Raw genomic sequence first — 20,510 nt, 5'->3', positions numbered from 1 at the left:
GAGAGTCCAGAGAGGGAAGAGAGAGAGAGAGTCCAGAGAGGGAGAGAGAGAGTCCAGAGAGGGAAGAGAGAGAGGAGAGTCCAGAGAGGGAAGAGAGAGAGGAGAGTCCAGAGAGGGAAGAGAGAGAGGAGAGTCCAGAGAGGGAAGAGAGAGAGGAGAGTCCAGAGGAGGGAAGAGAGAGAGAGAGTCCAGAGGAGGGAAGAGAGAGAGAGAGAGGAGAGTCCAGAGAGGGAAGAGAGAGAGAGAGAGTCCAGAGAGGGAAGAGAGAGAGGAGAGTCCAGAGAGGGGAAGAGAGAGAGGAGAGTCCAGAGAGGGAAGAGAGAGAGAGAGTCCAGAGAGGGAAGAGAGAGAGGAGAGTCCAGAGAGGGAAGAGAGAGAGAGAGTCCAGAGAGGGAAGAGAGAGAGAGAGAGAGAGAGAGTCCAGAGGAGGGAAGAGAGAGAGGAGAGTCCAGAGGAGGGAAGAGAGAGAGGAGAGTCCAGAGAGGGAAGAGAGAGAGGAGAGTCCAGAGAGGGAAGAGAGAGAGGAGAGTCCAGAGGGAAGGGAAGAGAGAGAGAGAGAGAGTCCAGAGAGGGAAGAGAGAGAGAGAGTCCAGAGAGGGAAGAGAGAGAGGAGAGTCCAGAGAGAGAAGAGAGAGAGAGAGAGAGTCCAGAGAGAGAGGAAGAGAGAGAGAGGAGAGTCCAGAGGAGGGAAGAGAGAGAGGAGAGTCCAGAGGAGGGAAGAGAGAGAGAGAGTCCAGAGAGGGAAGAGAGAGAGGAGAGTCCAGAGAGGAGGGAGAGAGAGAGGAGAGTCCAGAGGAGGGAAGAGAGAGAGGAGAGTCCAGGGAGGGAAGAGAGAGAGGAGAGTCCAGAGGAGGGAAGAGAGAGAGGAGAGTCCAGAGGAGGGAAGAGAGAGAGGAGAGTCCAGAGAGGGAAGAGAGAGAGGAGAGTCCAGAGAGGGAAGAGAGAGGAGAGAGAAGAGAGAGAGAGGAGAGTCCAGAGAGGGAAGAGAGAGGAGAGTCCAGAGAGGGAAGAGAGAGAGGAGAGTCCAGAGAGGGAAGAGAGAGAGGAGAGTCCAGAGAGGGAAGAGAGAGAGGAGAGTCCAGAGAGGGAAGAGAGAGAGAGAGTCCAGAGAGGGAAGAGAGAGAGAGAGAGTCCAGAGAGGGAAGAGAGAGAGGAGAGTCCAGAGAGAAGAGAGAGAGGGAGTCCAGAGAGGGAAGAGAGAGAGGAGAGTCCAGAGAGGGAAGAGAGAGAGAGAGAGTCCAGAGAGGGAAGAGAGAGAGGAGAGTCCAGAGAGGGAAGAGAGAGAGAGAGTCCAGAGAGGGAAGAGAGAGAGAGAGAGTCCAGAGAGGGAAGAGAGAGAGGAGAGTCCAGAGGAGGGAAGAGAGAGAGAGAGTCCAGAGGAGGGAAGAGAGAGAGGAGAGTCCAGAGGAGGGATGAGAGAGAGGAGAGTCCAGAGAGGGAAGAGAAAGGAGAGTCCAGAGAGGGGAAAGAGAGGAGAGTCCAGAGGAGGGAAGAGCGAGAGGAGAGTTCAGGGAGGGAAGGGAGAGAGGAGAGTCCAGAGGAAGGAAGACAGAGAGGAGAGTCCAGAGAGGGGAGAGAGAGTAGAGTCCAGAGAGGGAAGAGAGAGAGGAGAGTCCAGAGAGAGAGGAGAGTCCAGAGAGAGAGGAGAGTCCAGAGTCCAGAGAGGAAGAGAGAGAGGAGAGTCCAGAGAGGGAAGAGAGAGAGGAGAGTCCAGAGAGGGAGAGAGAGAGGAGAGTCCAGAGAGAGAGGAGAGTCCAGAGAGAGAAGAGAGAGAGTCCAGAGAGTCCAGAGGAGGGAAGAGAGAGAGGAGAGTCCAGAGGAGGGAAGAGAGAGAGGAGAGTCCAGGAGGGAGAGAGAGAGAGGAGAGTCCAGAGAGAGAGGAGAGTCCAGAGGAGGGAAGAGAGAGAGGAGAGTCCAGAGAGGGAAGAGAGAGAGAGAGAGAGTCCAGAGAGGGATGAGAGAGAGGAGAGTCCAGAGAGAGGAAGAGAGAGAGAGAGAGAGAGGAGAGTCCAGAGGAGGGAAGAGAGAGAGGAGAGTCCAGAGGAGGGAAGAGAGAGAGGAGAGTCCAGAGAGGGAAAGAGAGAGAGGAGAGTCCAGAGAGGGAAGAGAGAGAGAGAGTCCAGAGAGGGAAGAGAGAGGAGAGTCCAGAGAGGGAAGAGAGAGAGAGAGAGTCCAGAGGAGGGAAGAGAGAGAGGAGAGTCCAGAGAGGGAAGAGAGAGAGAGATGAGAGTCCAGAGAGGGAAGAGAGAGAGGAGTCCAGAGAGGGAAGAGAGAGAGAGGAGAGTCCAGAGATGGAAGAGAGAGAGGAGAGTCCAGAGATGGAAGAGAGAGAGGAGAGTCCAGGGAGGAAAGAGAGAGAGGAGAGTCCAGGGAGGAAAGAGAGAGAGGAGAGTCCAGAGGAGGGAAGAGAGAGAGGAGAGTCCAGAGGAGGGAAGAGAGAGAGAGAGAGTCCAGGGAGGGATGAGAGAGAGGAGAGTCCAGAGAGGGAAGGGAGAGAGGAGAGTCCAGAGGAGAGAGTCCAGGGATGAGAGAGAGGAGAGTCCAGAGGAGGGATGAGAGAGAGAGAGTCCAGAGAGGGAAGAGAGAGGAGAGTTCAGAGAGGAAAAGAGAGAGAGAGTCCAGAGAGGGGAAAGTGAGGAGAGTCCAGAGAGGGAAGAGAGAGAGGAGAGTCCAGGGAGGGAAGAGAGAGAGGAGAGTCCAGAGAGGGAAGAGAGAGAGGAGAGTCCAGGGAGAGAGAGGAGAGTCTAGGGAGGGAAGAGAGAGAGTAGAGTCCATGGAGGGAAGAGAGAGGAGAGTTCAGAGAGGGAAAAGAGAGGAGAGTCCAGAGAGTCCAGAGAGGGAAGAGAGAGAGGAGAGTCCAGAGAGGGAAGAGAGAGAGGAGAGTCCAGAGAGGGAAGAGAGAGAGAGAGTCCAGAGAGGGAAGAGAGAGAGGAGAGTCCAGAGAGAGAGGAGAGTCCAGAGAGAGAGAGAGTCCAGAGGGGGAAGAGAGAGAAGAGTCCAGAGGGGGAAGAGGAGAAGAGTCCAGAGAGGGAGAGAGAGGAGAGTCCAGAGGAGGGATGAGAGAGAGGAGAGTCCAGAGGAGGGATGAGAGAGAGGAGAGTCCAGAGAGGGAAGAGAAAGGAGAGTCCAGAGAGGGAAGAGAGAGAAGAGTCCAGAGAGGGGAAAGAGAGGAGAGTCCAGAGATGGAAGAGAGAGAGAGATGAGTGTCCAGAGTGGAAAGAGAGAGAGGAGAGTCCAGAGGAGGGAAGAGAGAGAGGAGAGTCCAGAGAGGGAAGAGAGAGAGGAGAGTCCAGAGAGGGGAGAGAGAGAGGAGAGTCCAGAGAGGGAAGAGAGAGAAGAGAGTCCAGAGAGGGAAGAGAGAGAGGAGAGTCCAGGGAGGGATGAGAGAGAGAGGAGAGTCCAGAGGAGGGAAGAGAGAGAGGAGAGTCCAGAGAGGGATGAGAGAGAGAGATGAGTGTCCAGAGTGGGAAGAGAGAGAGGAGTCCAGAGAGGGAAGAGAGAGAGGAGAGTCCAGAGAGGGAAGAGAGAGAGAGATGAGTGTCCAGAGTGGAAAGAGAAAGAGGAGTCCAGAGAGGGAAGTGAGAGAGGAGAGTCCAGAGAGGGAAGAGAGAGAGAGGAGAGTCCAGTAAGGGAAGAGAGAGAGCAGAGTCCAGGGAGGGAAGAGAGAGAGGAGAGTCCAGAGAGGGAAGAGAGAGAGGAGAGTCCAGAGGAGGGAAGAGAGAGGAGAGTCCAGAGGAGGGAAGAGAGAGAGGAGAGTCCAGAGAGGGAAGAGAGAGAGAGGAGAGTCCAGAGGGGAGAGAGAGGAGAGTCCAGGGAGGGAAGAGAGAGAGAGTCCAGAGAGAAGTCCAGAGAGGAGAGTCCAGAGAGAGAGAGGGAGAGTCCAGGGAGGGAAGAGAGAGAGGAGAGTCCAGAGAGGGAAGAGAGAGAGGAGAGTCCAGAGAGAGGAGAGTCCAGGGAGGGAGAGAGAGAGGGAGAGTCCAGAGGAGGGAAGAGAGAGAGGAGAGTCCAGAGGAGGGAAGAGAGAGAGGAGAGTCCAGGGAGGGAAGAGAGAGAGGAGAGTCCAGGGAGGGAAGAGAGAGAGGAGAGTCCAGAGGAGGGAAGAGAGAGAGGAGGGTCCAGAGGAGGGAAGAGAGAGAGGAGAGTCCAGGGAGGGAAGAGAGAGAGGAGAGTCCAGGGAGGGAAGAGAGAGAGAGAGTCCAGGGAGGGAAGAGAGAGAGGAGAGTCCAGAGGAGGGAAGAGAGAGAGGAGAGTCCAGGGAGGGAAGAGAGAGAGGAGAGTCCAGAGAGGGAAGAGAGAGAGAGGGAGGGAAGAGAGAGAGGGAAGAGTCCAGAGAGGAGAGACCAGAGAGGAGAAGAGAGGAGAGGAGAGTCCAGAGGAGGGAAGAGAGAGAGGAGAGTCCAGAGGAGGGAAGAGAGAGAGGAGAGTCCAGAGGAGGGAAGAGAGAGAGAGAGAGTCCAGAGGAGGGATGAGAGAGAGGAGAGTCCAGAGGAGGGAAGAGAGAGAGGAGAGTCCAGAGGAGGGAAGAGAGAGAGGAGAGTCCAGGGAGGGAAGAGAGAGAGGAGAGTTCAGGGAGGGAAGAGAGAGAGGAGAGTTCAGGGAGGGAAGAGAGAGAGGAGAGTTCAGGGAGGGAAGAGAGAGAGGAGAGTTCAGGGAGGGAAGAGAGAGAGGAGAGTCCAGAGGAGGGAAGAGAGAGAGGAGAGTCCAGAGAGGGAAGAGAGAGAGGAGAGTCCAGAGAGGGAAGAGAGAGAGAGAGTCCAGGGAGGGAAGAGAGAGAGGAGAGTCCAGGGAGGGAAAAGAGAGAGGAGAGTCCAGAGAGGGAAAAGAGAGAGGAGAGTCCAGAGAGGGAAGAGAGAGAGAGGAGAGACCAGAGATGGAAGAGAGAGAGGAGAGTCCAGGGAGAGGAGAATCCAGAGTAGGGAAGAGAGGGAGGAGAAGACAGGGAGGGAGGGAGGAGAGGACAAGGAGGGAGGGAGTGCTCCTAGTGGGTTCTGGGGTGCTCCTAGTGGGCAGGCTTATGTAAAATAGTATCAACTCATCAACACTTGAGGATTAGTGAGTGGAGAGAGGCAGAGAGGCTGAGCTGAAGCAGCAGTGTGGGCCACTGTGGAATTGAACTGAAGGGGGAAATTCTAATCCCCCTTTTGCCTAAATGAATTGGATTTGTTGTGCGTTTTCCTCTCTGGGAAGCACAGATCAGGTTAGGTGAGTGGAGTAAACTAGGCACCGTTTGGCAATCGCTGTTGGAGTGTGTATAAGAGGAGGAAAGTGTGTGTGTGTGTGTGCGCCAGAGCAGGGCTGATTAATAAGGCCCTGAAATAGCCGGGGAGGAGAACGGATGGAGGGAGGAAGAGAGAGAGAGGAAGAGAGGGAGGGAGGAAGAGAGAGAGAGGGAGAGAGGGATGCTAGCTCACTGCGGTTCTCTCAAGCACTCAATGGAACGCTGTCCTCTACTTCCCCTTGGTATATCTCCTCACCATCCATTTAAACTGTGTGGTGCCTGGGCGTGTGTGTGTGTATGTGTAATGAGGCCGTCAGTTCCCTGTCCTGGCCCCCAGAAATCGCTGGGTTGGGCCAGAGCCAGAACACACGTAGGCAAAGCCGTGTTTTGAAAGTTTGTCATTGATCCAATCGCCGGTGACTTTGTTTTGACGTCCCCACCAACAACCTCCCTGACGTCCCCACCAACAACCTCCCTGACGGCAGTCTCAGACTGAAGTATGTAGTGAACATAGAACAGTGGAAGTATTCCGTTTGAGTCGTCAGGCAACCTCTCTCCCCCTCACTGCACCGCTCACAAGGGCCAGCCCTTAGAGGATGACCCCTCTACAGCTGTTGCTAAGTAACCTGATAGTGGGGTAACGCAGGCAACTCCCGAGGATGATACTGTGTCCTCCACAGATGAGGAACACACACACACAACATCTCTAAAGCAGTCTCACCAGAGAGGAATCCCTCCATGCCGTGGGAGTGTGTCATGCGGAGGAGGCTGCGGCCAGAGTACGTAGCCAGGGTTGGGTCAGCTCCGTAGGACAGCAGCAGACGGACCACTTCCAGATGGTCATTCTCCACCGCGTCATGGAGGGGCCTGGGGGGGAGGGAGACAGACACGCCACACACACACTCGCGTTATGTACAGAGCCTTGGAAGGCAATTGTCCATGTCCATATGTCTAGCCTGTGTGTTAGTGAGAGAGAAAGTGAATGTCCATGCTTAAGTGTGTGTGTGTGTGTGTGTGTGTGTGTCTACCTGGTGCCTTCCTGGGCGCTACAGTTGACGTCGGCACCGTGCTCCAGCAGGTGCTGAGTGATAGCAAGCCAGCCACGTGCACATGCCTCGTGCAGCGCACAGTAGCCCGCGTTGTCACGGTGATTGACGTCACACAACCTGTTCTCCAGGCAGTACAGCACTACATCCTAGATAGGCCACAGAGAACAGAGGGGTTAGGGTCTCCACAGACAGGGAACAGAGGGGTTAGGGTCTCCACAGACAGGAGACAGAGGGGTTAGGGTCTCCACAGACAGGAGACAGAGGGGTTAGGGTCTCCACAGACAGGAGACAGAGGGGTTAGGGTATTCACAGACAGGGGACAGAGGGGTTAGGGTCTCCACAGACAGGGGACAGAGAGGTTAGGGTCTCCACAGACAGGAGACCGAGGGGTTAGGGTCTCCTCTAACCCCTCTGTATCAGACTGACTCAACCCTACCTAGACCCTGTGTTATTCCTCAGTAGAGGACCTACTACACTATCTGTATCAGACTGACTCAACCCGACTTAGACCCCGTGTTATTCCTCAGTATAATACCTACTACACTATCTGTATCAGACTGACTCAACCCTAGACCCTGTGATATTCCTCAGTATAATAACCTACTACACTATCTGTATCCGACTGACTCAACCCGACTTAGACCCCGTGTTATTCATCAGTATAATACCTACTACACTATCTGTATCTGTCACACCCTGACCATAGTTTGCTTTGTATGTTTCTATGTTTTGGTTGGTCAGGGTGTGATCTGGTTGGGCATTCTATGTTGGATGTCTTGTTTGTCTATTTCTATGTCTGTGGCGTGGTAACAGGCAACAGCAACAGCAGGAGAAACATAAGGATTTATGGACATGGGAGGACGAACTGGACGGTGTAGGACCCTGGGCTCAGCCTGGAGAATATCGCCGTCCCAAGGAAGAACTGGAGGCGGCGAAAGCTGAGAGGCGCAGGTATGAGGAGGCAGCACGGCGAAGCGGATGGAAGCCCGAGAGTCAGCCCCAAAAATGTATTGGGGGGGGCTCACAGGGAGTATGGCTATGCCAGGTAGGTGACCTGCACAAACTCCCTGTGCTTACCGGGGGGCTAGAGAGACCGGGCAGGCACCGTGTTATGCAGTGGTGCGCACGGTGTCCCCAGTGCGGGTGCATAGCCCGGTGCGGTATATTCCAGCTCCGCGTATCGGCCGGGCTAGATTGAGCGTCGAGCCAAATGCCATTAAGCCGGCTCTACGCATCTGGTCCCCAGTGCGTCTCCTTGGGCCGGCTTACATGGCACCAGCCTTGCGCACGGTGTCCCCGGGTTCGCCTGCATAGCCCAGTGCGGGCTATTCCACCTCGCCGCACTGGCAGGGCGACCGAGAGCATTCAACCAGGTAAGGTTGGGCAGGCTCGGTGCTCAAGAGCTCCAGTGCGCCTGCACGGTCCGGTCTATCCAGTACCACCTCCACACCCCAGCCCTCCGGTAGCAGCCCCGTACCAGGCTTCCTGTGCGTGTCCTCGGGCCAGTACCACCAGTGCCAGCACCACGCATCAGGCCTACAGTGCACCTCGCCTCTCCAGCGCTGCCGGAGTCTCCCGCCTGTTCGGCGCTACGAGAGCTACTCAGTACAGCGCTGCCAGAGCCCGCCTCTCCAGCGTTGCCGGAGCTTCCTGTCTGCCCAGCGCCGTTTGAGCCTCCCGTCTGCCCAGCGCCGCCTGAGCCACCCGTCTGCCCAGCGCCGCCAGTGCCGCCAGTCTGCCAGGGGCCGCCAGTGCCGCCAGTCGGCCAGGGGCCGCCAGTGCCGCCAGGGCCAGGGGCCGCCAGTGCCGCCATGGGCCGCCAGTGCCGCCAGTCGGCCATGGGCCGCCAGTGCCGCCAGTCAGCCAGGGGCCGCCAGTCTGCCAGGAGCCGCCAGTGCCGCCAGTCAGCCAGGGGCCGCCAGTGCCGCCAGTCAGCCAGGGGCCGCCAGTGCCGCCAGTCAGCCAGGGGCCGCCAGTGCCGCCAGTCAGCCAGGGGCCGCCAGTGCCGCCAGTCAGCCAGGGGCCGCCAGTGCCGCCAGTCAGCCAGGGGCCGCCAGAGCCCCTCTGTCCTGAGCAGCTGCCCCTCTGTCCCGAGCAGCTGCCCCTCTGTCCCGAGCAGCTGCCCCTCTGTCCCGAGCAGCTGCCCTCTGTCCCGAGCAGCTGCCCCTCTGTCCCGAGCAGCTGACCCTCTGTCCCGAGCAGCTGCCCTCTGTCCCGAGCAGCTGCCCCCTCTGTCCCGAGCATCTGCCCCTCTGTCCCGAGCAGCTGCCCCTCTGTCCAGAGCTTCCGCCCCTCTGTCCAGAGCTTCCGCCCCTCTGTCCCGAGCTGCCCCTCTGTCCAGGGTTTCTGCGCCTCTGTCCAGAGCTTCCGCCCCTCTGTTCCGAGCTGCCCCTCTGTCCAGTGGGGTCAGCGGTGGCTAGGAGTAAGGTCGCGGTGGCTAGGAGGCCACGGAAGGGGACAAGGTGGGGGACTAAGACTATGGTGAAGTGGGGGCCACGTCCAGCACCAGAGCCGCCACCGCGGACAGATGCCCTCCCAGACCCTCCCCTATAGGTTCGCACGTTGGGGGGGGTGTACTGTCACACCAAGACCATAGTTTGCTTTGTATGTTTCTATGTTTTGGTTGGTCAGGGTGTGATCTGGTTGGGCATTCTATGTTGGATGTCTTGTTTGTCTATTTCTATGTCTGGCCTGATATGGTTCTCAATCAGAGGCAGGTGTTAGTCATTGTCTCTGATTGGGAACCATATTTAGGTAGCCTGGGTTTCACTGTGGGGGGGGTACTGTCACACCCTGACCATAGTTTGCTTTGTATGTTTCTATGTTTTGGTTGGTCAGGGTGTGATCTGGTTGGGCATTCTATGTTGGATGTCTTGTTTGTCTATTTCTATGTCTGGCTTGATATGGTTCTCAATCAGAGGCAGGTGTTAGTCATTGTCTCTGATTGGGAACCATATATAGGTAGCCTGGGTTTCACTGTGTGTTTGTGGGTGATTGTTCCTGTCTCTGTGTTTGCACCAGATAGGACTGTTTTGGTTTTCCACATTCTTTGTTTTTGTAGTGTTCATGTTTATTCCTTTTTGTTATTAAACATGAATCAGTATAATCACGCCGCATTTTGGTCCGCTTCTCCTTCACAACAGGAAGACCATTACAGTATCAGACTGACTCAACCCTAGACCCTGTGTTATTCCTCAGTATAATACCTACTACACTATCTGTATCCGACTGACTCAACCCTACCTAGACCCTGTGTTATTCCTCAGTATAATACCTACTACACTATCTGTATCCGACTGACTCAACCCTACCTAGACCCTGTGTTATTCCTCAGTATAATACCTACTACACTATCTGTATCAGACTGACTCAACCCTACCTAGACCCTGTGTTATTCCTCAGTATAATACCTACTACACTATCTGTATCAGACTGACTCAACCCTAGACCCTGTGTTATTCCTCAGTATAATACCTACTACACTATCTGTATCCGACTGACTCAACCCTACCTAGACCCTGTGTTATTCCTCAGGTTAGTACCTACTACACTATCTGTATCAGACTGACTCAACCCTACTTAGACCCTGTGTTATTCCTAGTAGAGTACCTACTACACTAGCTGTATCAGACTGACTCAACCCTACCTAGACCCCGTGTTATTCCTCAGGATAGTGCCTACTACACTATCTGTATCAGACTGACTCAACCCTACCTAGACCCTGTGTTATTCCTCAGTATAATACCTACTACCCTATCTGTATCAGACTGACTCAACCCTACCTAGACCCTGTGTTATTCCTCAGTATAGTACCTACTACACTATCTGTATCAGACTGACTCAACACTACCTAGCCCCTCTTAGCCAGTCCTAATATCAAGTACATACTACACTATCTGTATCAGACTGACTCAACACTACCTAGCTCATCTTAGCCAGTCCTAATATCAAGTACATACTACACTATCTGTATCAGACTGACTCAACCCTACCTAGACCCTCATAGCCAGTCCTAATATCAAGTACATACTACACTAGCTGTATCAGACTGACTCAACCCTACCTAGACCCTCTTAGCCAGTCCTAATATCAAGTACATACTACACTAGCTGTATCAGACTGACTCAACACTACCTAGACCCTCTTAGCCAGTCCTAATATCAAGTACATACTACACTAGCTGTATCAGACTGACTCAACCCTACCTAGACCCTCTTAGCCAGTCCTAATATCAAGTACATACTACACTAGCTGTATCAGACTGACTCAACACTACCTAGCCCCTCTTAGCCAGTCCTAATATCAAGTGCATACTACACTAGCTGTATCAGACTGACTCAACACTACCTAGCCCCTCTTAGCCAGTCCTTCTAATATCAAGTGCATACTACACTAGCTGTATCAGACTGACTCAACACTACCTAGCCCCTCTTAGCCAGTCCTAATATCAAGTGCATACTACACTAGCTGTATCAGACTGACTCAACACTACCTAGCCCCTCTTAGCCAGTCCTAATATCAAGTACATACTACACTAGCTGTATCAGACTGACTCAACACTACCTAGCCCCTCTTAGCCAGTCCTAATATCAAGTGCATACTACACTAGCTGTATCAGACTGACTCAACACTACCTAGCCCCTCTTAGCCAGTCCTAATATCAAGTACATACTACACTAGCTGTATTAGACTGACTCAACACTACCTAGCCCCTCTTAGCCAGTCCTAATATCAAGTGCATACTACACTAGCTGTATCAGACTGACTCAACCCTACCTAGCCCCTCTTAGCCAGTCCTAATATCAAGTGCATACTACACTAGCTGTATCAGACTGACTCAACACTACCTAGCCCCTCTTAGCCAGTCCTAATATCAAGTGCATACTACACTAGCTGTATTAGACTGACTCAACACTACCTAGCCCCTCTTAGCCAGTCCTAATATCAAGTGCATACTACACTAGCTGTATCAGACTGACTCAACACTACCTAGCTCATCTTAGCCAGTCCTTCTAATATCAGAAGATGGTGTCCAAGAGATATCGAACTGGAACTGGTCCAGAGAACTGGATCTGTGCGGTTCTCATCCCTCATCCTCTCAACCAGGGCAGTGAAAGGTAAGCCATTACAGGAGCCTCCGCTCTGATTCCCATCTCTATGCAAATGCTGTGGAGTGGTCGCCGAGCCTTTCATTTTTCAATAAGTCTTATCAAACGGCTGCCTGGGCGGCTCAAAATAGCCCAGTCAATCTGTCCCTCCTGAACGGTCCCATATATTTCCTACTAACATCTGGGTAATGGATTTGGATGGCTGTGTGTGATGGCTCAGGCTGGCCAGTTATGGACCATATCCACAATGGCTGCGCAGTTGCTCCTAAAAACCTGTGATTCTGAGCCACTGGAGAGTATGTTTGAGCCGGAATGGCTCCTAGCAGAGAGCTTCTTTAACCCAACAGCAGGGAAGCAGGGGCCATTAAATTGTTTCTCCCCACCCAACTCCATTCAGTAAAGGGGATTAAACCAAATTGAATTCAGGTTTGGAATTTTAAAAAACTGCCAATTATTTTTCCATTGAGGAGGGATTCAATTTCAATTCACTTACTTTCACTTTCTGTGCCTGGCCTTAAGAGGATACTTCGTGATTTTGGCAATGAGGCCCTTCATTTACTTCCCCAGCCTCAGATGAACTTGTGGATACCAGTTGTATGTTTGAGTCCAGTATGAAGGACGTTAGAGGTAGACACTTCTAGGCATTGCGATAACTCTAGTTGGCCTTATAGGAATGCACTCACCGGCCAAGCACACGCACTGTCGTGGATGCAAGGTCCGATCACTTCTGACACCAATGTAATGAAACAGCAGGGAGCAGTTCTCCAACCCTCCACCTTCTAGCCGGAGGTCCGATCTCTTCTGACACCAATGTAATGAAACAGCAGGGAGCAGGTCTCCGACCCTCCACCTTCTAGCCGGAGGTCCGATCTCTTCTGACACCAATGTAATGAAACAGCAGGGAGCAGGTCTCCGACCCTCCACCTTCTAGCCGGAGGTCCGATCTCTTCTGACACCAATGTAATGAAACAGCATTGAGCAGGTCTCCGACCCTCCACCTTCTAGCCGGAGGTCCGATCTCTTCTGACACCAATGTAATGAAACAGCAGGGAGCAGGTCTCCAACCCTCCATCTTCTAGCCGGAGGTCCGATCTCTTCTGACACCAATGTAATGAAACAGCATTGAGCAGGTCTCCAACCCTCCACCTTCTAGCCGGAGGTCCGATCTCTTCTGACACCAATGTAATGAAACAGCAGGGAGCAGGTCTCCAACCCTCCATCTTCTAGCCGGAGGTCCGATCTCTTCTGACACCAATGTAATGAAACAGCAGGGAGCAGGTCTCAGACCATCGACCTTCTATCCGGAAGTCCGTGGCGCGATTTCAGCATTTATAAACCCAGGGTTGTTACAAAAGCATAGCATATGAATGTATATACCTAAAACGTTCTCGATAACGGAAATATGTAGTCCTGTAGTATATTGTTAATGATAGAATCCAGTCAGAATGAGAACTGCAGAATAAAGCCATATAAGCATCAAGTCGACAGCAGTCTCTCTTCTGTCTATGTGCTCATTTACCCGTGTCAGACAGCGCTGCGCAGCGCGGTTGGCGTCGTTAACAAACCACACACACCCTTCCAGTCAGCCCAGTGTGGCTAGCATCAAACCACACACACAACCCCAGACAAACAGAAGGAACCAGGGTAGCGAAGTGTGGAAAGAGAGAGGTCCAGAGAAAGAGAGTGAGAAAGATGGAGACTAGCAGCAGCACTCCACACAGACATTAGCATTCAGCTAGCGTAGCGCAGCTTTGACGTGCCCTCCCTCCCGACCCGTATTCATAGAATTCATTCACAGCTCCCCACCGCGGTGCTGTGAGCTGAGCACACACATACACAGAGAAGGTGTATGTATCTTTAGATACAGCGTGGTCGTATGGCTGCCGTGGCAACAAATGAGTCCAACTCCTGCTACTGCCAGTGCCGTGGCAACTAATGCGCTAAACAGCGAGAGTTGGCATTGCGGTTGGCATGCCTGGTGGACAACAAAATAGACCATAACACAGTACACAGTGTTCAAACGACCAGCAGCCCCCACTCTTCTTAAATGGACTCTTCTCCAAAAAACAGCGCACCAACAGTGCTCAAACATAGACCCTACAGTCCCTCTCCACTCAAACACACTACTTCAACAACAACACTTCAGCGCTGAAAGCAAACGTGTCCTTCGCCTCATTGCTCAAGAGCTGCTTTATGGATGTCTACCACCGCTGCGCGGCCACCACCAGTCTACTACCGCGGCACAGCCGCCACCAGTCTACTACCATGGCGCAGCCGCCACCAGTCTACTACCGCGGCACAGCCGCCACCAGTCTACTGCCGAGGCGTGGTAGCTACCAGTCTACTACCAAGGGGCTGCCACCACCAGTCTACTACAGAGGGGCTGCCCCTACCAGTCTACTACCGAGGGGCTGCCGCCACCAGTCCACTACCGAGGCATGGTAGCTACCAGTCTACTACCGAGAGGCTGCCGCCACCAGTCTACTACAGAGGGACTGCCGCCACCAGTCTACTACCGAGGGGCTGCCGCCACCAGTCTCCTACCGAGGGGCTGCCGCCACCAGTCTACTACCGAGGGGCTGCCGCCACCAGTCTCCTACCGAGGGGCTGCCGCCACCAGTCTACTACCGAGGGGCTGCCGCCACCAGTCTACTACCGAGGGCTGCCGCCACCAGTCTACTACCGAGGCGTGGTAGCTACCAGTCTACTACCGAGGCTGCCGCCACCAGTCTACTACCGAGGGCTGCCAGTCACCAGGCTGCTACTACCGAGACGTGGTAGCTACCAGTCTACTACCGAGGGCCGCCACCAGCTGCCGCCACCTAGTCTACTACCGAGGCTGCCGCCACCAGTCTACTACCGAGGGGCTGCCGCCACCAGTCTACTACCGAGGCTGCCGCCTACCAGTCTACTACCGAGGCTGCCGCCACCAGTCTACTACCGAGGCTGCCGCCACCAGTCTACTACCGAGGCTGCCGCCACCAGTCTACTACCGAGGCTGCCGCCACCAGTCTACTACCAAGGCTGCCGCCACCAGGCTGCCGCCACCAGTCTACTACCGAGGCTGCCGCCAGCTACCAGGCTAGCTACCAGTCTACTACCGAGGCTGCCGCCACCAATCTACTACCGAGACGTGGTAGCTACCAGTCTACTACCGAGGGGCTGCCGCCACCAGTCTACTACCGAGACGTGGTAGCTACCAGTCTACTACCGAGGGGCTGCCGCCACCAGTCTACTACCGAGACGTGGTAGCTACCAGTCTACTACCGAGGGGCTGCCGCCACCAGTCTACTACCGAGGGGCTGCCGCCACCAGTCTACTGCCGCCACCGAGGGCTGCCGCCACCAGTCTACTACCGAGGGGCTGCCGCCACCAGTCTACTACCGAGGCTGCCGCCACCAGTCTACCGCTGCCGCCACCAGTCTACTACCGAGGGGCTGCCGCCACCAGTCTACTACCGAGGGGCTGCCGCCACCAGCCGCCACCGCCACCAGTCTACTAGCTGGTAGCTACTAGTCTACTACTGTAGTGTGGTAGCTACTAGTCTACTACTGTGGTGTGGTAGCTACTAGTCTACTACTGTGGTGTGGTAGCTACTAGTCTACTACTGTGGTGTGGTAGCTACTAGTCTACTACTGTGGTGTGGTAGCTACTAGTCTACTACTGTGGTGTGGTAGCTACTAGTCTACTACTGTAGTGTGGTAGCTACTAGTCTACTACTGTGGTGTGGTAGCTACTAGTCTACTACTGTGGTGTGGTAGCTACTAGTCTACTACTGTAGTGTGGTAGCTACTACCACCTGTACCTTTAAGTCTTTACTGAAGACTCATCTCTTCAGTGGGTCATATGATTGAGTGTAGTCTGGCTCAGGAGTGGGAAGGTGAACGGAAAGGCTCTGGAGCAACGAACCGCCCTTGCTGTCTCTGCCTGGCCGGTTCCCCTCTTTCCACTGGGATTCTCTGCCTCTAAACCTATTACAGGGGCTGAGTCACTGGCTTACTGGGGCTCTCTCATGCCGTCCCTGGAAGGGGTGCGTCACCTGAGTGGGTTGATTCACTGATGTGGTCATCCTGTCTGGGTTGGCGCCCCCTTGGGTTGTGCCATGGCGGAGATCTTTGTGGGCTATACTCGGCCCTGTCTCAGGATGGTAAGTTGGTGGTTGAAGATATCCCTCTAGTGGTGTGGGGGCTGTGCTTTGGCAAAGTGGGTGGGGTTATATCCTTCCTGTTTGGCCCTGTCCGGGGGTGTCCTCGGATGGGTCCACAGTGTCTCCTGACCCCTCCTGTCTCAGCCTCCAGTATTTATGCTGCAGTAGTTTATGTGTCGGGGGGCTAGGGTCAGTTTGTTATATCTGGAGTACTTCTCCTGTCCTATTCGGTGTCCTGTGTGAATCTAAGTGTGCGTTCTCTAATTCTCTCCTGCTCTCTCTCGGAGGACCTGAGCCCTAGGACCATGCCCCAGGACTACCTGACATGATGACTCCTTGCCGTCCCCAGTCCATCTGACCGTGCTGCTGCTCCAGTTTCAACTGTTCTGCCTTATTATTATATGACCATGCTGGTCATTTATGAACATTTGAACATCTTGGCCATGTTCTGTTATAATCTCCACCCAGCACAGCCAGAAGAGGACTGGCCACCCCACATAGCCTGGTTCCTCTCTAGGTTTCTTCCTAGGTTTTGGCCTTTCTAGGGAGTTTTTCCTAGCCACCGTGCTTCTACACCTGCATTGCTTGCTGTTTGGGGTTTTAGGCTGGGTTTCTGTACAGCACTTTGAGATATCAGCTGATGTACGAAGGGCTATGTAAATACATTTGATTTGATACTAGTCTACTACTGTGGTGTGGTAGCTACTAGTCTACTACTGTGGTGTGGTAGCTACTAGTCTACTACTGTGGTGTGGTAGCTACTAGTCTACTACTGTGGTGTGGTAGCTACTAGTCTACTACTGTGGTGTGGTAGCTACTAGTCTACTACTGTGGTGTGGTAGCTACTAGTCTACTACTGTAGTGTGGTAGCTACTAGTCTACTACTGTAGTGTGGTAGCTACTAGTCTACTTCTGTGGTGTGGTAGCTACTAGTCTACTACTGTGGTGTGGTAGCTACTAGTCTACTACTGTGGTGTGGTAGCTACTAGTCTACTACTGTAGTGTGGTAGCTACTAGTCTACTACTGTTGTGTGGTAGCTACTAGTCTACTACTGTGGTGTGGTAGCTACTAGGCCCAATTCTGCTATGAACGTGTACATGGTACAGCTCCACATATTAAAAGCACAGCGGGCTGTAGTGAGCTGTGGAGGTCTGTCTGTTTTCCAGCCGGCTGGTCGGTCGGTGGAGCTAAGCGGGGCATTAAACACATGATAAAGCACAGCTTTAATGGCCGCCAGAGGAGAGGAGCACAGTGGAGAGCACAGGGTTGTTGATTTCTTTCCCGTCGCAGTAAAACACCCACCTCCCGCTCATCTTTCATAGTTCCTCTTTAATCTCTTCCTCCTCAGGGAGGATGGCCTTCCAGCTCACCCCCCACAGACTGTTAACCCTCTAGCTACTCTATCACCTAGAGAACACAACCACACACACTCCCTCACAAGCCTAACTCCCTCACAAACCACACATACAGTATGATAGACAAGTCTCACAAAGAAGTGTTAGAATTTAAATGCATATGGAGGTTAGAGCGAGGAGAGCGGGAGAGAGATTCCAACCTTGAGAATGCTGAAGCCTTGTTTCTCATCTACTAACACTTGACAGACTGGGACACACACACACACTCGGACATACACACACGCTACACAGGCATACTCTCCATTTTTCACTGTGTCCTAAGCGTCATCTAGGCCGGCGCCGTTTAGATAATCAGGAAGTGAAAAACAACAGCGTGGTTTAGAGCTCTCTCTGATGCTGGTTCTAATTTTACCCTGCATTCACCAGCAGACAAAGACTAGGAGACCACACAGTGTATTACGATGGAGAGAAAAGAACAGAGGAGCAGGGAGAAGGGAGCAAAAAGAGGGGGAGAGGGGAGCGTGAAAAGGCCGGGGCACACTAAGTGGAGCTTTTAATTGAGCGGGCGTGATCTCTCCTTTCTCCCTCTCCTTTCTCTGGCTTTTTCATGTACTCATCCAGCCAGTGAGTGGGAGTACAGCGTTGAAGGGGAGTGTGGCGAGAGAGAGGGGGGGGGGTGTTGAGAGAGCAGTGGGGGGCCTGGGGATATGGAGAGGGTGTGTGTGTGTGTGTGTGTGCGTGCGTGCGTGTGTGTGCACGCACTGGGGATGTGTCTGAACGGCTGTGTCTCTGAGGTCTGGCAGACAGACAAGAGAGGAGGATACGAGCTGCGATAACACCCTACAGCACTCTCACATAAGGGCCTGTGTGTGTGTGAGAGAGAGAGAGCGAGCGGGTGAAAGAGATGGCGTGAGCATGCATTTTTAGAGGGCAGAGCTATAGGTGTTTGTTAGCCTTTATGAGTGTCTCTATTGAATGTGCTGCACGTGTGTTTTTAAAGGTCATTCGTGTGAACTCTTGAGGAAGTAAAACCTCCAGTGTTTTTTATGGATAGCATGTGTGAGGACAATCAGTTACTTCGGACACGTAAGCATGCAAATGAGTACAATTAGGTGTGCCCATCCCGGTGTGTGTTATTAGTTCTGGCAGGTACAGGACAAAGCCTTGACTCATTTTCAACCCAGCCTCATTAACATATCCCATTGGCATCCTCGGCACGGCAGGATTGTGAAGAGAGAGAGAGAGAGATATAGCGAGGGGGGGGGAGAGAGAGAGATATAGCGAGGGGGAGAGAGAGAGAGAGAGAGAGAGATATAGCGAGGGGGGAGAGAGAGATATAGCGAGGGGGGAGAGAGAGAGAGAGAGAGCGAGAGACCACTTATGTGTCACGACACGCATCGCAAAGACTAAAGGATTCTGAAATATGCAGGAAATGAGTGTGTGTGCATGTCAAAGGGCTTTTGGCTGGTCCCCGTGTAGCTCATTGTGGGTTCCATTCCTACGGAGGACCAGTAAAATTAAAATACACAAATATTATATTAAATGTATGTAAGTCACTCTGGATAAGCGTTTGCTAAATGACAAAAATGGCAATGTAAGAGCGACAGCCGGCAGGGCTGTGTGTGTGTTGAGTGGAGACGCACTGTGTCGAGTGTGTGTGTGTTTGTATGGAGCTGCTAGCTGGTCGGTGACAAGCGAGTGACAACACAAAGACAGGGAGGACCAGTCTCAGTACTATGCACTTTCTATCCTTCCCTCACCTCCTTCCCTCACCTCCTTCCCTCACCTCCTTCCATCCATGAACATTGACCTCACCTACATGACAGAAGCAAGCAACATGGTGGATCCTATCGCTTATTTTAACGGCAAACAAAGTCACAAATGATCTAGATATTCCCTATTTAACAAATACACCCAATTCATCTGAATAAATTAGACAAAGTCAAACAGCTGAATAAAATCTAAATACTATTAGTGGTGAACTGATAGCTGCTCTCTCCCAGTTATAATAATGAATAGATGCTGTGATCAGAGAGACTATGGAAATGGCTGCATGACCAAAGTCAACCATTCAAGCAGATAAAAACAACAGTCTCTTGGAACCACAGTAAGAAGCACAAACCAACGCCATGCCTCACCACAGATCCTCATTCCACTCACAAACACACACAAATACACAAGACTCACTGTAGATATATACATCACATCACACACACACACACACACACACACACACCAGGAATTGAGATTATGCACTGCTGCCGGAGTGATATTCCACAATCCGAGTGTGAATTTGCATGTGTGTGGTGTGATTGTGCTGTGAGTGCGTGTGTGTGTGTGTGCTGTGAGTGAGTGCGTGCGTGCGTGTGTGTGCTGTGAGTGTGTGTAATTAAAAGGCAGTCCTATGGCTAAGTGATACATGTGAAGATTGCGGGAGATCGATCCAACGGAGCCTCCCAGTTCTGCACACTGACTGGAACTTGTTTTGGAGGGGCTGTGAAACAAAAACAGGCAGGCAGGCAGGCAGGCAGCAAGCCCAGCGTGTGGAGTGGAGGAGGAGGGAGAGAAGGGAGGGAGGGGAGGGAGGGAGCGGCACATTGAAAGGCCTCGGCCTCACGGCCCTGTCGTATTTCACAGTCTTCCTCTCTCTCTTGCTCTTGCATTCTCTACAGTGCTCACTGTCTGCTGTTCCGTGCTGCGCTGTGTGCGTGAGAGAGAGTGCGGGCGGCCCCAGGGAGCTGCTTGTGGCTTATCACACGCAGGCAGTTAGAAAAAGCTTCCTGTCGGGGGCCCGAAGGAGGGAGGGAGCCAGGGAGAGAGGGAGGGAGGAAGTGAAGGAGAGAGAGAGACAGAGGGAGGGAAGTGAAGGAGGGAGAGAGAGAGGAAGCGAGGAGAGAGAGACAGAGGGAGGGGAAAAAAAAACCCTGAAGGCTAGAAAAACAAGATGCCGTTGGGTTTACGCTCAAACACAGCAGCCATGTCTAGCGGCGCCGAGCGGGGACCGAGGAGAGAGAGGGCTCAGGGCGGACAGGGCTAGCGGCGCCGAGCGGGGACCGAGGGAGGAGAGAGGGGCTCAGGGGCGGACAGGGCTAGCGGCGCCGAGCGGGGGACCGAGGTGAGAGAGAGGGCTCAGGGGCGGACAGGGCTAGCAGCGCCGAAGCAGGGACCGAGGGGAGGGAGAGAGGGCTCAGGGGCGGGCTACGCCGGCGGGGACCGAGGGGAGCTCAGGGGCGGACACCGAGCGGGGACCGAGGGAGGAGAGAGGGCTCAGGGAGCGGACAGGGCTAGCGGAGGAGAGAAGAAGAACAAAGGGAAGGGAGGAGGAGAGTGGACGCTACAGGATTAAATCTGCCCTCCTCCTCCTCTCCTCGTTTTAATCAAAGAGCTCCGTCTGGAGGCACATGCCTCACTGCCTCCAGTACACACTACGAAAGAGCACACACACTCAAAACCCCTGGACACAGACGCTGGTCTACTAAATCAGCCCCTACCTTTGATCTAGAGGGAAACCATTTCTCCCACCTCCAAACTGTTTCATCTTCCCATTTCATAGAACACACTACCAATTCCCTCCAACACCAACTCTATCTGTCCTGCTGTCCACCTCAGGTAAAAACCACATTCAGTTTGAG

At 53.3% G+C, this 20,510-nt stretch overlaps 1 protein-coding gene across 1 annotated transcript in view; it reads right to left on the bottom strand.

The window, feature by feature from the left end:
• LOC112242230 (BCL-6 corepressor) overlaps positions 1–6,474 on the bottom strand; it is a 29,800-nt gene extending 23,326 nt beyond the window's left edge. The window contains exons 1-2 of the mRNA XM_042315223.1: positions 6,247–6,474; positions 5,940–6,085 (exon numbers count right to left, since the gene is read on the bottom strand). Of these exons, the coding sequence (XP_042171157.1) occupies positions 5,940–5,976 (37 nt within the window). The 5' untranslated portion in view covers positions 5,977–6,085; positions 6,247–6,474. The remainder of the gene's footprint in view (positions 1–5,939; positions 6,086–6,246) is intronic.
• Positions 6,475–20,510: the final 14,036 nt, after the last annotated feature.

The sequence above is a fragment of the Oncorhynchus tshawytscha genome, unplaced genomic scaffold, assembly GCF_018296145.1.
Source record: "Oncorhynchus tshawytscha isolate Ot180627B unplaced genomic scaffold, Otsh_v2.0 Un_contig_8875_pilon_pilon, whole genome shotgun sequence".
NCBI lineage: Eukaryota > Metazoa > Chordata > Actinopteri > Salmoniformes > Salmonidae > Oncorhynchus > Oncorhynchus tshawytscha.
The sequence above is the reverse complement of the archived record's forward strand: the minus strand, read 5'-3'. Positions and strand labels throughout refer to the sequence as shown.